Source organism: Acomys russatus, chromosome 31, assembly GCF_903995435.1.
Source record: "Acomys russatus chromosome 31, mAcoRus1.1, whole genome shotgun sequence".
NCBI lineage: Eukaryota > Metazoa > Chordata > Mammalia > Rodentia > Muridae > Acomys > Acomys russatus.
Genome location: NC_067167.1, coordinates 28419419 through 28436884, shown reverse-complemented (window position 1 = coordinate 28436884; position 17466 = coordinate 28419419). Strand labels below are relative to the sequence as shown.

At 39.2% G+C, this 17466-nt stretch overlaps 1 protein-coding gene across 6 annotated transcripts in view; it reads right to left on the bottom strand.

The window, feature by feature from the left end:
- Lin7a (lin-7 homolog A, crumbs cell polarity complex component) overlaps positions 1 to 17466 on the bottom strand; it is a 137902-nt gene that overhangs the window by 16633 nt on the left and 103803 nt on the right. The window contains exon 5 of one of the 6 annotated variants that reach the window (XM_051139924.1): positions 16887 to 17005. The exons of the other annotated variants lie outside the window; for them this stretch is intronic. Within the exon in view, the coding sequence (XP_050995881.1) occupies positions 16922 to 17005 (84 nt within the window). The 3' untranslated portion in view covers positions 16887 to 16921. Of the gene's footprint in view, positions 1 to 16886; positions 17006 to 17466 lie in introns of those variants that run through there. 6 annotated transcript variants of the gene reach the window in all.

Below are 17466 nucleotides of genomic sequence, written 5' to 3'. Positions count from 1 at the left end.
ATTCTGTCCCTTTCAAGGCCACTCTTTGAACCTTGTAATCTCAGAAATTACTCAAAAATTCAAATTTCATTATATGTTATTCTTGCTTTAAATCGCTCTGTGGGGACTTCCTCCCCCTTTATATGCTCATAGGATATCAAGTCTCTTCTTGGTAGCCTGCGATCCTTCCTCTGAGTGCCACCAGGCCTCCCCATCCAGGGGTTGTGGTCAAATATGAGGCACCAGAGTACATGTGAAAGGCATACCCCACTCTCCTCAGTCACAGTCATAGGGGAAGGGAGTAAGGGGAAAATGGGAGGGAGGGAGGAATGGGAGGATGCAAGGGATGGGATAACCATTGAGATGTAATATGAATAAATTAATAAAAAATTAAAAAAAGAGTGTGATTACAAGTCTGGAAGAGATAGACCAAAAAAAAAAAAAAAAAAAAAATCGCTCTGTGTTCTAGTGTTGCTGAGACCAAAATCTTCAGCCTAGTGTAACTCACTTTTCTTGATCTGTTTTGTACACTCAATTGTTAAGCCTCAAGACTCTAAATCAGTGGTTTTCAACCTTCTTAATGGTAAGATCCTTTAATACAGTTCTTCATGTTGTAGTGGCCCCTTACCATAAAATTATTTTTGCTGCTACATCATAACTGTAATTTTGCTACTGTTATAAATAGTAATTATCTGTGTTTTCCCACAGTATTAGGCAACTCCTATGAAAAGCTCAATTGACCCCCAAAGTGGGGTTCTCCACTACCCCAAAGGATAGTGACCCACAAGTTGTACATACAGGCAACACTAACTGAACTGCATGGATTATGTGTGTGTGTATATATATATATATATTCTCTTCTCTCTCTCTCTCTCTCTCTCTCTCTCTCTCTCTCTCTCTCTCTCTCCCTCTCTCTCCCTCTGTCCTTCCACCTATCATCTATCTATCTATCTATCTATCAATAACTATAAAAGAAGAAGCCATGAATTTAAGGAGTACGTATGGACATAGAAGGAATTAGGATGGATAAGGAGAGGTGAATATGATAAAAAATACATTGCACTGGTGTATGAAATTCCAAAAAAAAAAATCTTGATAATGTTTTGCTGAAAGTCATTGGTTATTGCTAGCATGCTTTATGCTATGTGTCTATATTTCTAGGATTTGTGAGGTAGTAGCAGGGGCATTAGAAGTTCACAGTCATCCTGGGTTGGAGACCTTGTCTACACTAAGTAATTAGTTAAGTAGTTAGTTGATGGTAATAAATCACCATTATTTATTACCATTAACTAACTCACTGCATTCTGGCTTTGACATGACTTCACGTCAATTCACTGGCCTCATTTCACCTCTGCAGCAACCTAGCACTCCTTCATCATAGATAGCTTGCTGAGTGTTGTCTGGTGATGGGATAGTCTTACTTGCACACTCTCGTGGCTTACTTCACCCTTTTTGGATCTGGTGCTTTTCAAAATACTTTCTTTACAACAAAGCTGTTCTGCTCTGCCACAGGATGTTTCTTCCTCCAGCACTGCTATTGTCCATACACCTGCACCCATTTCTTTATTTTCTCTTGGCACTTGTGACAACCTAACATTTTTATACACATTCAACTATCCATTTTTGCTTATAATATCTCTCCACTAATGCAGTGTGAAGACACTTTTCTCCCTCTTTTCCACTAAGGGATCTAGATACAAATCAAGTAACAAAACATAGATTCTTAAAAAGAAGAACTTTGTTGAATGAATGAGTGGATAAATATTGAAGCCTTCCCACAGAAGTTAGAACTACGTGTGGTCACGCCTGAGATCTACGCAGTCCTCATGCATTTTTGTTGAATGGTGGCCCTATCTAAACATTGCCCAAACTAAGAAACTGATGAAATAACTGAGCAGACAATCTGTTAGGGAGATGAATGAACTTGCTTCTAGGGAGAGTAACAAATCACACATAATGATAAAAATTGTGCTGAATGTATGACAGTCCTATAAATAACTGAAAAAGCATATGAATGGAATTGTATATTTTATTCATATAATAACTGGGCACTCATAATGTTTTCACTTAACCAAATTCTTACTTTATTTTGGAGAGAGAGAGAGAGAGAGATAGAGAGAGAGAGAGAGAGAGAGAGAGAGAGAGAGAGAGAGAGAGAGATAGATTAGGGAGTTGAATATTGAATAGATGGCTCAGTGGGTAGGAGTGCTTGGTTTGCAAGCAGGAAGAGCTTAGCTCAAATCTCTAGCATCTGTGGCAAAGGCATAATTGCGCACACCTGTAACCACAGTGTTAGCCTCAGTGGCCAGACAGCCTGTCACCAAAATGTTGATCTTTGGGTTCAGTGAGAAATCCTTTCAGAGACTAAGGAATAAAGTGATGGAGGAAAATACTCATTTGCTTCTCAGACCTCCATATGTGCAACCACATGCATGTACATATGCATTAATGCACACACACCATACAGAGCACATACAGACAACACACACATATTAATGAAATGGAAGCCAAACTGAATGAAATAGATTTGACTTTTTTGTGGAATACACCAAATATGTGCAAAATTATATCCAACACAACCGAAAGGAAATCTGTTTTAAATATTGATGCCATGTGATGATGTGTGGTTGACAGTCAATATCATACAGCAATGCATCATGCCACCCATCAATGTCACCTAATAAAATAGAAGCCTTAGGAGAATGGAACATGGACTAACCATCTTGGGTGACTAGTTACAGCTAAACTGCTGTAGCACGGGCAGCATCTTCACATTGTTTAAGAGCAATTTGTAGAACAACCATCATTTGATTTGGACTTTGGAAATCTAAAAGGAGCCTGATAGTCTCTGACAGTAGCAACAGAAGGTTAGCAGAGCCTGCATGAACCAAGGACCTCTACTTTTCTCTACAATCTGTCTCCATTCTGGATGAACAAGAACAAAGCCAGCTATGATTTGCCACATCTAACACTTCCCACTGAACCAATACTCAGATGGTCAGAGTGGAAGGACCATCTGGCTGAAGGCTGAGAAATGAACTCTAGGTCAGGCATGTAGCCTAGGTAGCCTAGGTAGTCGTGTAGCCTAGAACTGGGATCCACTGGCTCTGGCCTTCCAACTCCCCTTATAAGAAACATGGACTATATTTATGGTTGTGAGCCTAGCCTTTAATGGTTGAGCCATCTCTCCAGAACACATCCCCTGGATGGGGAGGCCTGGTGGCACTCAGAGTAAGGATAGCAGGTTACCAAGAAGAGACTTGATACCCTATGAGCATATACAGGGGGAAGAGGTCCCCCTCAGTCACAGACATAGGGGAGGGGAATAAGGGGGAAATGGGAGGGAGGGAGGAATGGGAGGATTCAAGGGATGAGATAACAATTGAGATATAATATGAATAAATTAATAAAATATAATAAAAAAAGAAGAATAGACTATGAGGATGTACCTGTCCTTCTATTTTTGGAGCATCACCCCTTGGTGGCTCCATGTTTCCTTTTGAAACTGTGTTTGTATAGCTTTTCCTAAAGCACATGTGTTTAAGAAGTGAGATTTGAAGACTAGTTAAGATGTGAGAGGATTCAGATTAAATCTAGGACACCCTGCCCATCCCCCTCCCCCCCGTCCCCACCCTCCCAAAGAAAACAAGATATATTAAGAATCTGGACACAAAACACGGCAAAGTTCAGGCTAAGAAGCTGCCTACCTCATAGTCTGAATGCCTGTCTTCTTTCAGACCCATCACACTCTTGGAGAGCCAAGAGGTTCCTTGTGGGGTTTAGCTGTAGAGTTATAGGCTTTATATTGTATTTTATAGAGCTGAGCAGAAGAGCAAAGTGGCAAACCTTTGGTGTATTTCTTTTTGTGACATGTTGGAACAACATCTACAAATCGTCTACAGTGTAGGGTAAAGCTAGTTATGAGTAGACTGCAGCTAGTTCTACTCATGGGGGAAAAAAATCACTAGATGCTTCAAGGACCCCCAGGTACAACAAGCTCCTTTTAGTACATGCTGTGTTTTCTCTGAACAGTTCCTTTCCCAGTGTCAGGCACATAGGATGAGGATGATACATCTTTTTGGAAGTCTTATTGAGAACTTTAAAATGATAGTCTCACGATACTGTTTTCCTCTAGAGATGAAGCCAACAGCAAAACATTGTGAGCTGTCAGTTACATTGCCTTTGCCTTCCTGGTAATTAACATCCATCCAAGTGCCTGTGCCCACAGAGCCCTCTGTCTGAGACAAGCTGACGATGAAGTGTCTTCCAGAATGGTTCCCATTTGTGGGTTCCTATCAGCCACAAGCTCATAGAAACCCACAAGGTCATAGAAATCCACTCTATTCTTATATACAATATGATATTCAATCTGTGCAATTAGATCTTAATAATCCACTTTGCTATTTGGGTTGTCTTAGTTTTTCTTAAAATGTACTGGTTTAGTTGAATATCATGGTTCTTAACCTGGTGTAAGTTTTGCCTCTTGGAGTGGGCAGGTCTGAAGCCACTTTGTGAGTGTGTGTGTATGTGTGTGTGTGTGTGTGTGTGTGTGTGTGCGTGCATGTATGCATATATGTGTGTGTGTGTATGCATGCATGTATGCATATGTGTGTGTGTGCGTGTTAGGGTGTCAGTGTGTAGTGCATGTGTATGCTCATGTCAATGACTATGAAGGCCAGGGGTGGATACTGGGAGTTTTCTTCCATGATTTTCCACAATATTTTTGGAGCCAGGGTATCTCACCACACATAGAACTTATCAGCTGGCTAGGCTGACTGACTAATGAGACACAGTGTCTTCCTATCAACCATCTTCTCTGTTTCAAGCTTACAGAGTCCAGGGTTTTGCTAAGCATTAAAGTGGGGACTTGAACTCAGATCCTCCTGGCTGGGCAGTATCCACTTACATACTGAGGTAACTTTTCAGCCCATTGAAGCATGTTTTGATTGGCATGTCTAGAGGCCGGGCTGTTATGTTTCCAACAAATCATTATCCAGTTCAAAATATAGGCAATCTGAAGGGTAAGAAATCCTTATTAAGACACATGTAATTTACTGAAAGGCCTCCATGGTCAAATTTGTAATAATAATAATAATAACAATAATAATAATAATAATAATAATAATAATAATAATAATAATAATAATAATAATAATACTTTTACATTGAATTGTTATTAGTTTTGAGGACTTCAATCAATTTTTCATTTTGTCCTTACCAAAGCTAATATTAAATTACCACTCCATTGCCATACCATTTCCTGTAGATTAGTCTGCAGATACTACACAGGGTTGAGCAGCCAGGGCCTTGTCTTCTCCCCTTCACCCGCAATTTTTTCTTGTAACAAACAAAATAAAATAAAACAAATAAAAACACCACCATCACCAAAACAACATCAAAAAGCAAAACAACTACACACACACACACACACACACACACACGCACGCACGCATGCAAACGTGCGCACACGCGCGCGTACACACACACACATACACACACACACGAGATCCAGGTCCAGGGAACTGTTTGTCAGCCAATTCCTGTCCTTCACTTATCATATCCAATCAGCTGCAGGTCTTACTCTTGGTATTATTATCTCCAAAGTAGTTTTCAAATCTTTTCTTTTTACTCTAGTCATTATTCTTTCCCTAAAGACCTCCTTTATATCTCTCCATAATCTTAAGGGTTTTGTTGATGTTCTCACTAACTCCACATTTTCTTCCAGATTTTTTTTTTTTTTTTTTTTTGGCCAGAACAGTCAAAGTATAAATAAAATCACTTTGTGTCATTTTTTTTTCTACCTTCAAATGATAAATGTGGGCTTCCAAATAGGATTTATAGGGTTTTTCATAAATCCTTCCATTTCTCCTCCTTTTTAACTCCAGACCTCATGCTGTGGTTACGCTACCTTGTTCCTGCGATGGAAGAACTCCATCAGCCTTACGACTCTGATTACTCATGAATGCTTAAATCTTAAATCTCATGAACGCTGTAGTGGAAGAATGAAGGCAGACTTTGAAGACCACGACTATATTCCTTTGATTTGAACTGTATGTTTCTTGCCCAGAACAGAAAGATCATTATTATATTTACAATGTTTGCTTTTTTACAAATTAAGACTTTGTCATGATAGGAAACACAAAGTTATCTGGGAGTTGAATGAAAAGACTGCTTAACAACTTAAAGACACAATAGTGATGCTGTCTTTGGGGGAAACATTAAGATATATTTTTCAATGCTTATTTTTGTGTGTGTGTTGATTGTCACCAGCAGATCCACATGGGACACATATTGTTTCATTGGTACTGAAGGTGTAAGGGCACTGGGCATTTCAGTGACTTTCTCATAATCGTCCTGCCAATAACTAGTATCCAGCTGCTTTTGGTGAGGTATTTTTTACTGTTTTCTGAAAGACAGAATGAATAGTGAAGGATTTAAGCTGGGCTGAGGAGGAGCAGTCATTGGGTATATCAAAGGCACCCAGCATAATGACAGAGTAAGATACTGTCTTTCACTGAACCTTCAGATTACTCTTGCTGGAAAGGCATTGCCACTCTCGTTCTATAGATGATAAAACAAAGTCAGAAGAAAAATGAATGTACAGTGGCTGGAATATTCTTAAACTTCCAAAATATTTTAAAACCTGAAAGTTAATTGGTCCCTTTAAAATCATTAAAATATCAATTAAGTATAAAAATGTTCAATTTCCATTAATCATAACAATAAAAAATAAAGTTATACTGTAGTTATCAAATGCTAGATTCTATTCAAATGATTTAACTATGTGTCAAAAGAATGTTATTAAGGAAATAATTGAGTAGAGATAAAAAACTAATGGAATTTATTTCTTTGGTAACTACCAGAAAGCCTTAGCACAGCACAGGACTGAATTGAGATTGTTATTATCCCTAAAACAAAATAAGAGCTTCTGTGTACAGCTGATTGGGGTGTGTTGGTTGGATCTCAGTCAGTACTTCTACATTATTTCATCTCACAGATTGTGCCCGCATCATCCTCATCTCTTTTAGCTGCATAGAAAAAAATCTTGGGGCCATGGACTTTCTTACCTTGGTAGTAGCTTCATTCAAACTCTCCCTGCACTCTAGCAATGAATTATTTTTTTCTTTAAGTCCTTAATCTTAGCTTAAACATCATCCTTTAAACCGGCCATTCACAACACTGAGCTGAATCCCATTTAGCTTTGGCTCTTTTGTTGTTTCCTTCCTCTGCAGCAGCAGTCAGTGTTCAATTACGATGCAGTGCTACACCTTGAAGTACAAACTGGGTGTTTTCTTGCACCATCCCTCTTTCTTCACCCTGTACCTAGCGAGGACAAAGTATTCCAAATATCTAAAGTACCTGAGTACAAGGTAAAATGATGGCTTCCTGTTTTCATATTCACATTTCATATTACATTTGGGCTATAGGAAGGAAGGAGACTAGACTTATGAGCATTGTTAAATGGTGCCCATTGCAGGAAGGAAAAGTAGCAGAACACCCAAACTGGGGAGGGAAGAAAGAGCTTGTCCAGGATGAAGGGGAAAAGATTGAGTATGAGCTGTCTGAGAACGGAAACCAACATTCCCACGAATGGTACAACCTGGTCTCAACCTTAAGCCGGTGAAGGCACTCTGGCTATGTGATGTTTACATGCCGTAGACAGGTAGATAGGTTCTTAAAGAAATTATACCCCATTAGAACTGATCAATGTTCACCATCTTGAGATAGACAATCTTGACATTGTACATATCAGCTCAGTGGATCCTAACTGCAGTCCTAAGTGTCCTATTACTGTGGAAGTATAGGGATGATATGGAAGAGAAGACAGTGTCACCACAGAGAAGGGGACCAGGATGGGGCACCTACAAATGGAAGTGGACAGGTAGATCATCAAAAAGTGGAAAAGCCAAGAAACATTATTTTCTTGAGATTCTAGATGGATTGCAGCTCTGTTGGCTGGTTGGTTTGGGGACAGCAAAACTGATTTAGGACTTCTGGATCTCAGAACTATGACAGAAGCAGTTTCTGTCATTTTAATCACCAATTATGTGGTAATTTGTTATAGACGCCCTAGGAAATATGCACATAATTACATTGTAATACACACATAAAGTAAAAATCAGATTATTTTGACCAATGTGAAGCTGGACGAAATCTTTGGGGAAAGATTGGTCTATCTTAAGTTGAAAAAACACTGAGTAGCAAATCATGGATGTGTGTGTGTGTGTGTGTGTGTGTGTGTGTGTGTGTGTGTGTGTGTTGCAAATGTGTCTATATATGTATTTATGTATATACATATGTATATATATTTGCATGTATATATTGCTATTGTCATCTCTATCTTCTTACAGTCTATTAGACAAAGTTCCATGAGGGCTACAAGATGTTTGATTTTTTTCCCCCTGGTCTGTATCCAGGCCTTAGTTTGGCAGCTGGTACATAATAATTGTTCTGCAAATAATTGAATGGACGGAAAGCACTGCTAAAATAAGAATAGTGAGGGAAAACACAAACAATAAATGGTTAAAAAACAATGAAAAGGATTACAGCAGACACTACATTGAATACTCAAATACATGTCTAGCCTGTGACCAGTGGCCTTTTTTTCCTATCATGATGGTGCAGTGTTTCTTTATGCTTTTCCAAAATAAGATCTCTGTCATGAGGTGTCTTGGGCTGAGGGGGGCAGCGTAAGGCCTGTTCAAGGTTGCAAACCTACAGTGGATGGAATTGCATGCAGTGCCTGAGTCATTTTGAAGGTGACTGTGATAAAACAAAATTGTACATCTCTTGACTTCTTCACAAATGTGAATGGAGTGTCACGTGATGTCACTCGGAGAACAAAAACATTACATACCTAACTGAAATTTCAGTTTGCAATCCTTTTTAATTCCAGCCCAAGCACTCTCCCACACGTGGCTGTCAAGAGCAGTTAGAAACCTACAAATGGCTGGGATGCACAGATGCAGAGGGAGGATGGGAAGATAGCTTTATTTCAGACCTTGGAAGCCTCAAATTAAGTTGGGGATCCTCATCCCCAGCCCTCAGGGAAATGGAGGGTCAAAGTCCTTTGCTTCCCTTGCCAGTGTCAACCCTTCTAAGCCTCAAATATGTTGTTCATCCACACAGTGATTGTGAGTTAGTGGTGCTCAGCTAGCTGAGGGAAGCTGATTGGCTGTTGGGGCCACACTGAGGTACCCAGGAAAAAATACAAAGATGGTCTACGGAGTTATGAAAGGATTTTATACACAATCAGGCCGAATGTTTGTTTCTCACTCCCCGGGACTCCGAGACATTTGAATTAAAGTGCACTTCTTGCTCATACCATTAAGACCTTTCCTGTGGTTTGTAACTTTTGAAAGGTCAGAAATGAGTAACTGAGGAAAACCTTTTACCTTCTCCTCACCAGAAGTATAAGCCCATAAAGGCTAAGAAGTCTTGGTCTTTTCTACATCATGCATGAAAGCCTGAGTTATTTATGGCTATAATATTTATTTACTTTACATTGTAAAGGCCTGTGTCAGAAACTCCAGCTCTGCCAAATGATTGTTTTTAGGAGCTTGGCTAAGCTACCAGATCTCTCTGTTTCCTCATTTGTAGAAAGGAAATGATATAATAGCACTTGACAGTGAAGATCATTATGAGGAAAATAATAAATTTTTATGTAAAGTCCTTATGTGGTGCCTAGCATCCAAAAATATTTGTGAAGCATCATTCAACTATGCTCTGGGCCTGTTCTTGGGCTGGACATGAGGCAATTGAGAAAAACCATTGCTGTGCATGGTGAATGTGTTCAATTGTAAGACTTAAATTTGCAGAAATATCTTGTGGTTGGTATATTTCATGAGAATTAAAAGGCCCTTTGGTTATTTTGTAAATTTCACTCTAGGAACAGAGGCATAAGCTTCAAATTCTACTTTTTCCACTGGGAAGCTATAACTTAACACAGGCTCAAATTTATTGTTCTAATTGTCTTCCTTGCTTCCTTCTTTCCCTTCCCCTCCCTCCCTTCACTCCTTCCTTCCTTCCTTCTTTCCTTCCTGCCTTCTTTCCCTCCCCCTCCCTTCTTCACTCCTTCCTTCTTTCCTTCTTTCCCTCCCCCTCCTTCCTTCACTCCTTCCTTCCTTCCTTCTTTCCTTCCTTCCTTTCATCCTTCCTTTTTTGGTGCTGGGTCCCCAAACTCAGGGCCTTTTATATGCTCGGCAAACTCCTTAGTACTGAGCTACAATCCCAGTCACAGCCCAAATTCCTGATTAATCCTCACGGCACAGCTGACAGCACTCTGTGCAGCTAATTCAGACTGAGAATCTCACCCTTAACTTGGCATGCACATTTATAAAATGGGAAAAAGGCCAGGTACCAAGACAACCGTTTATTCTCTTCCTTTCCCACATCTTTATTCATTCATCTGTCATGCTTTAAAGAGTAATTAGTGGTGGGCAAACACTGTACCAACAACTTGATTTAGGTTTAACTACACAGTGAGGCAAATGTAATTGTGATTGTCCTGCCAGGAGGGCTCTGAGGCAATGTTTGGATGTGAGATTTCTCTGTAGGGTATAAGACTAAAGTTCTCCAGCTTCTGTTTTCCCTTTCTTTCTGTCCTTTGGTACCTTGTTCATATCTTCCTCTTGTCTCAATAGTACTATTATGCTATTGTGTTTGGGGATGACTGTTTGGAAGTTTCTCCTTTAAAAAATACTATGAAATGATTATAGATTCTTTATATAAAGGTGAGGAAATATTCAGGGATCTCTCCATTGATCAAGCTTTACTCCATATTAACATCTTATAAGACTATAAAAATAACATAAACCCCAGGGAATTGGCATTGATGTAGCAACAGAACTTATTCAGATTTAAGTGGGATTGATTTTCTTTCTTTTCTTTTTAATTAAACATTTTAAAATTTTTTACATATACATTTATATTATTACACACACATATATATAATAAACTGCCTATAGCAAGAAGAACCATGACGCAACCAGGAATTATATAAATGTTACATTCTTAGTGTTTTGGCTATTTGTATTTAACACTCTTGAAAATAACATCTTTCCTATCTTGGTACATCTAAAATTCTGACTGTAAATTAATCTCCATCACATGTGATCATTATCAACTTAACACATCTATCTAGACCTAAAAGCATCTTAACCCCTAAACAACTAAGCTTCACTGTAAAACTAAGCTACCTGGTCTTCAACTCCTTCAGAGACTTGAGAAGGAATAAACTTGATTACCTGAGTTTGCTGGGAGTGCAGGTTAGTAGCTTTCCAAGTGAGAAGATGATGGAGACAGTTTGCTGCCTGAATACTCACCCAAAACTCTCTATAATCTTTGAGGCACTGATTTTCAAGTAACTGCACATTACACTTGGTAGTCAATTAGCATCACAATAAAGACTGTCATTCACCTCTTGTGTTTATTGAGGGTCACTGATTTTGTCTGAGCATAATCGTGTGTGTGTGTGTGTGTGTGTGTGTGTGTGTGTGTGTTTTGAGTAGCCAATGGAAAAACAATATGTAAACATGCATAAATACCATAAGGTTCTAAACATAATGAAGTACAGTGACACAAACTTTTGATTGTCTCATTTAAAGGCAATAAGTCAAAACCAGGATCCATAGACAATAGGTTGTACCTACTTTTCAGCCTCAGAATATAGGGTGGTATGTGTTGGAGAACTGGTGTATACTGCAGGACTCACCAAAAATTTCATTTGAAGCTATAAAATCAGACTCACAGAGTTGGCAGGGACCTTTGAGCCTGATACAACTCTGTACACAGTACCTGCATTTTGAAATATCGATTAGCAGGTGGTCTTCTAATCTCTTGTGAAAACTTCAGACGATGGGCACATACTCTTTATGGGTGAGTCTACTTCTGGTTAGATAGCTTTACAAGTATACAAAGTTCTTATTATAAAAGCTGGACTGTGCTTCCCCTGAGACCTTCAATCACTGGTCTTGCTTCTGTTGTTCTCCAGCGTGTTCTCTTCTCTGCACCAAATGACTTAAATCCTTCAGTGATGTGCACTTTAGGGAAGCAGGCCAAGCTACGGCTGTGCTTGCTAGATCAGGCAACTGTAATGTGTGGGCTGACTACAACATGCCACACTCAAGAGGTGGAGCACAGTTTGTGAGTCTATCAAAGGTATTTGAATCAATGTCCCCACAAAGATATTAACACAGTTTTGGTTTTCCCTTTTTCATTTCATCCCAATCTACTTTATATTGCTTTTAAAATCAGTTAATATCTGATTATTCAAGCTTAGATATTTAGCCACGCCTCCCTGATTCTGTATATACTCGATTTCTGGCATCTGAGCAGTATTTCATGAAGAGCTTTATGAAGTGAAGCCTATTATGCCATCTTTTGAGATTTTTTTAAAAAATCTTGACTTTATCACTATATATATTTACTGTCCCTATTGGGGCCACACTGGCTGCAATCTTCAGAAGTAGTCCTTGAGGGAACACTTGCACATAAAATGATGAGAAGTGGATCATTACAGAGCTATAGATTCTAACTGTAACATTTTGACCTCCTATTAATGTTAACTTTTAATTCAGCTGTTAGTTTTTGCTAAGGCTTGACACAAGAAGTAGCCACACACAAAAGGACTCTGTACTTTCAATGAAGCTATATTAAATGATTTACTGTTTCATTTATAAGAATCCCATGGGAAATTTCTTTTCTAGCCAGAAATGATAAAGAAAAAAAATTCCTTCAGTGAGAGTTGAGCCATTATGACTTTGCTTCTGTTTTGACTTAGAAGAAGAAGAAGAAGAAGAAGAAGAAGAAGAAGAAGAAGAAGAAGAAGAAGAAGAAGAAGAAGAAGAAGAAGAAGAAGAAGAAGAAAAACCCCAATTGCTTAATTGCTGCATCCTTTCTTTATTTCTACTTATTGATTCCTCTTTCTCCATTTATTATCTTGCATCTTATGTCATCAGTTATATGTTAATGAAATGATAAAATTTTCAAGATATGACATTTCCTTTCTAAATGTAACCAAGATATAAAAATAACAAAAAAGGATGATGTTGTTAGAAACATCGTGTAAGATTCTTCCATCCATTAGATAATTTGATTTTTAACTAGCTCAGTAGGTAATTGTTCTCAATGCCTTTTAAAGGGAAGGTTCGCCTCACCCCTTCAACTCACGTCTGTCTTTCTAAAAGTCTCAATTTAAAATAATATGTTCTGAAAATCTTCCCCATGAATCTTCCAAAGTTGTACCTTGTTTCAAAGCAGGCATAACAATCAACCACTTAGTTTTTTTTTTTCTTTCAATTACAGGGCCCTTATCCCCATTTTATTTAATATATTTTATTTGTACTAAATACCATGGCCTGTGTGAAATTATTTCTACTGAAATGACCTCTGGACCAGGGAGAAAAGCCCAGGTTTCTCAAATCATATTAACTACTATTTTTGCAACTAGGAGCAGGGCAGTGAGCCATGTAGTTTCTCATCATAGAAAAAATGCCTTCCCTACAACTCTTGGCACTCCACCCAGAGGCCAGCTTCTATCCCCTTGTCTGTCTTGATCCTCTGCTGGGTAGACTCTTTCTGAAGATATCTATGTTGGGCTAATATCCACTTGACTTTCTGGGTCTGGGTTAACTCACTTAGGATGATCATTTCTAGTTCCATGCATTTTCTGGCAAATTTCAAGATGTCCTTGTTTTTAACAGCTGAATAGTATTTTATTGTGTAGGGAAGAATGAGTGATGGAAGGTCCAGGAGGGAGCAGGAGCTCCACAGGGGAACCATCAAGGCCTTGAGATCTGGACGCAGGGGGGCTGCACAAACTGATGCACCAAGCAAGGACAATGCATGCAGAGAACCAAGACCTCCTGTTTAGATATAACAGATGGACTGCCAGTTCTCCATGTTGGGGAGGGGAGAGACTGTTGCTGAACCTCTGACGTGCACACTGGTGCCCACGATTTGGTCACTGCCTCTTGGGAAGATAGCCTAATGGGCACACAGAGGAAGGGGAGCCAGGCTATCCTGATGAGACTTAATAGGCTATTGACAGTTGGGGCAGAAGGCCCCATCTACCAGAGGTCTAGCAGAGGGGAATAGGCAGAGGGGGAGGGAGGGAGGATGGGAATGGGACGATAAGAGAGAGGGGATAACAATCAGGATGTAATGTGAATAAATTATAATAAATAAAATATACATTGAGAAATAAAAATATCTTGAGATCAGCACACAGTAAAACGGATACAGCTTTTTAAAACATTTACTTAAAATACATATTTATTTTATATACTTTAGATTAATCTTTCCCTCCTTCCATGTTCTCTCTCTCTCAAACCTTCTATATACCTCTCTTTGTTCTCTTTCAAATTCACATCACCTGTTTTTCTCATTAGTTGTTGTTCCATAGATATATGTGTATATATGATCTTATACACTCTTAAACACTTTAAAATAAGTAATTGCTACTGGTTGCTATATGGAGGTGAAATGATTTAAATTGTCACTCAGGGAGCTTAATAAACCAGGTGGGGGTCAGCACAGTAATCGAGCGCTAAGTCTGAAGAAACACTGTAGCCATGACAAGAATGAGCACTGATGGCAATAAACAAATGACTGTGTCTTCTCTTTAGCCAACTACGCCAGAAATTGACTTTATTGAAATTAGTGCCTTGATAACTAACATATTATATTTTTAAATGGAAACTACTAGTAAATGGTAACTTTTGGATAATTGTGAAATTTAGAGTCTTTGGAAACACGAATAGGGTGTAAAAGCCTTGTACATGGAGTTAGTAAGAATGTGAACACAGGATAAAAGTTAAACTGTATGCTTAATAACGTTTTTGGTTTTCTGAGGCTGAATATTAGGAGAAAAAAATTAACCCTGGAATATTTCCATCTGACTCAAGTGGATCTTTCTTTCAAGTTTATGATTGGAAAATGCAAATGGACAGAGGAGTGGAACCTCACTCGCTTCACAGAATAGAGGTGATTGCTCCTTTTTTCTTAATAAAAATCTGCTAATTTGTTTATATTAAGGTCTACTTTTCACCAAATCAATAAAAGCAATATTCCTGGCACTTTAAAAACCTCAACCATCTTTAGTGGTCACAATTACTTATCAAAGGTGTATATGACCAAATGATCAGAGGTTGATTCCTGGTAGACGTGTTACCTCACTCATTTTCATCAGTTCCCTTATAACTAGTAACTGTTCTGCCTGCCTGCCTGCCTTTTAGATGGTGAGGCTCCCAATTAGGCACAATTAGTCTGTAGCAATATGGACGCTGAGTAGTAAAACCTGATCTGGTTAGCTGGGTCTTGAGGTAGCCCTACTCTCAAATTTCTGAGAAAGCGCCAGATTGATTTCTAAAGTGGTTGTGCAAGTTTTCGTTCCAATCAGCAATGAAGGAGTGTTCGTCTCTCTCCACATTCTTGCCAGCATGTGCTGTCACTTGAGTTTTTGATCTTAGCCATTCTGATGCGTGTAAGATGGAATCTCAGAGTCATTTTGATTTGCACTTCCCTGATGACTAAAGATGTTGAGCATTTAAGTGCTTCTCGGCCATTTAAGATTCCTCTGTTGAGAATTCTGTTTAGCTCTGTACCCCATTTTAAAAATTTGGGTTATTTTGTTTGTTTGTGTTTAATGTTTTGGGTATTAGCCCTTTTCCAATCTGGAGACTGTCATTTCGTTCTGTTGACAGTATCCTTTGTCTTACAGAAGCTTTTCAGTTTCCTGAGGTCCCATTTATTAATTTTTGGCCTTAGAGCCTGAGCTGTTGATGTTCTGTCTCCTGTTCTCTTGTGCCAATTAGTTCAAGGCTCCTCCCTAATAGATTTAGTGGTATTGTGTTCAGTTCTTTGATCCACTTGGACTTGAGTTTTGTGCAGGGTGATAAATATGGATCTACTTGCATTTTTCTACATGTAGACATCCAGTTAGACCAGCACTATTTGCTGAAGATCTTGTCTTTTTTCAATTGATGGTTTTGGCTCCTTTGTCAAAAATTAAGTGTCTGTAGGTATGTGGTTTTATTTCTGGGAGCTATACCACTCCTGGGTATATACCCCAAAGATACTCCACCATACAACAAGGATACTTGCTCAACTATGTTTATAGAAGCTTTATTTGTAATTGCCAGAATCTGGAAACAACCTAGATGTTCCTCAACTGAAGAATGGATAAACAAACTGTGGTACATTTACACAATGGAATTGACTCAGATATTAAAGACAAAGAAATGATGAAATTTGCAAACAAATGGGTGGAAATGGAAAAGATCATCATGAGTGAGGTAACCTAGACCCAGAAAGACATACGTAGTATGTAGTCACTTATAAGTGGATTTTAGCCATATAGTACAGAATAAACATACTACAATGCACAGACTCAAAAAAGATAAGCAACATGGAAGATCCAACGGAAAATGCTTAAACCTCACTCAGAAGGTGAAATAGAATAGACAGATGTTTTGGTTAATGAGAGGAACAAGGTAGGAGACGGAGCACAGAGAGATATGATGGTGAAGATCAGACCTGGAGAGAGCAGGGGCAGGAGGACAGAAGGCCTGTAGAGAAGAGAGAAACTGTGGACATGGACATCTCGGTGACCTAAGTAAGAGTAGGCTCATGAGAGGATATGAGAGGGACTCTAACAGAGACTCTTAGTACCAGAGGCCAAAGAGACTGAAGAGGACAACCTCTAACTAGACAAGAGAGAGAACACCAACCCACCCACAGCAATATCAATGCAAAATTCACTCTGCCTACAAGATGTGCAGGGGTAAAGATAGAACAGATAGAGCAGAGATTGAGGGAATGTTCAATCAATGTCTGGCCCAATTCAAGACCCACCCCATGGGAAAGAACCAACACCTGATACTATTAAGGATTGTCTACTATGTTTTCAGTTGCCCTCTGAGAGGCTCCACGCAGCAGCATCTTAAAACAGATGCTGAGACTCATAGGCAAACATTGGGGAAAGCATAGGGAGTCTTGTCGAAGTCTTGTAGAATGAGAAAAGGACCTGTAGGTGACAGGAGATTCACAAGAAGTCTAACAGAGCCAACTAACCAGGGCCCAAAAGGGCCTGTGAGACTGAAGCACCAACCAAGGACCATGCATGGACTGGAACTAGGCCCCTACAAAGACGTAGGCAATGGGCAGCTTAGGCTTCATGTGGTCCTCTAGTAAGGGGAGCAGGAGCTGTCTCTCACATGGACTCTCTTGCCAGCTTTTTGATCACTTCTTCCTGGCAGGACTGCCTTGCCAGGTTACAGGGCAGGAAGACATGCTCAGTCCTGGGCATGATGGGCTGGGGTGGATGGAAAGTGAGGGTTCCCCTTTTCTGTGGAAGAAGCAAGGGGAAGGGTGATGGGGAGAGAGGGTGAGACTGGGAGGTGAAGAAAGATGGGACTTCCACCAAGATGTAAAGTGAATAAATAAATCAATTATTGAAAAAAAACAACAACAGGTCTGTTTGATTTC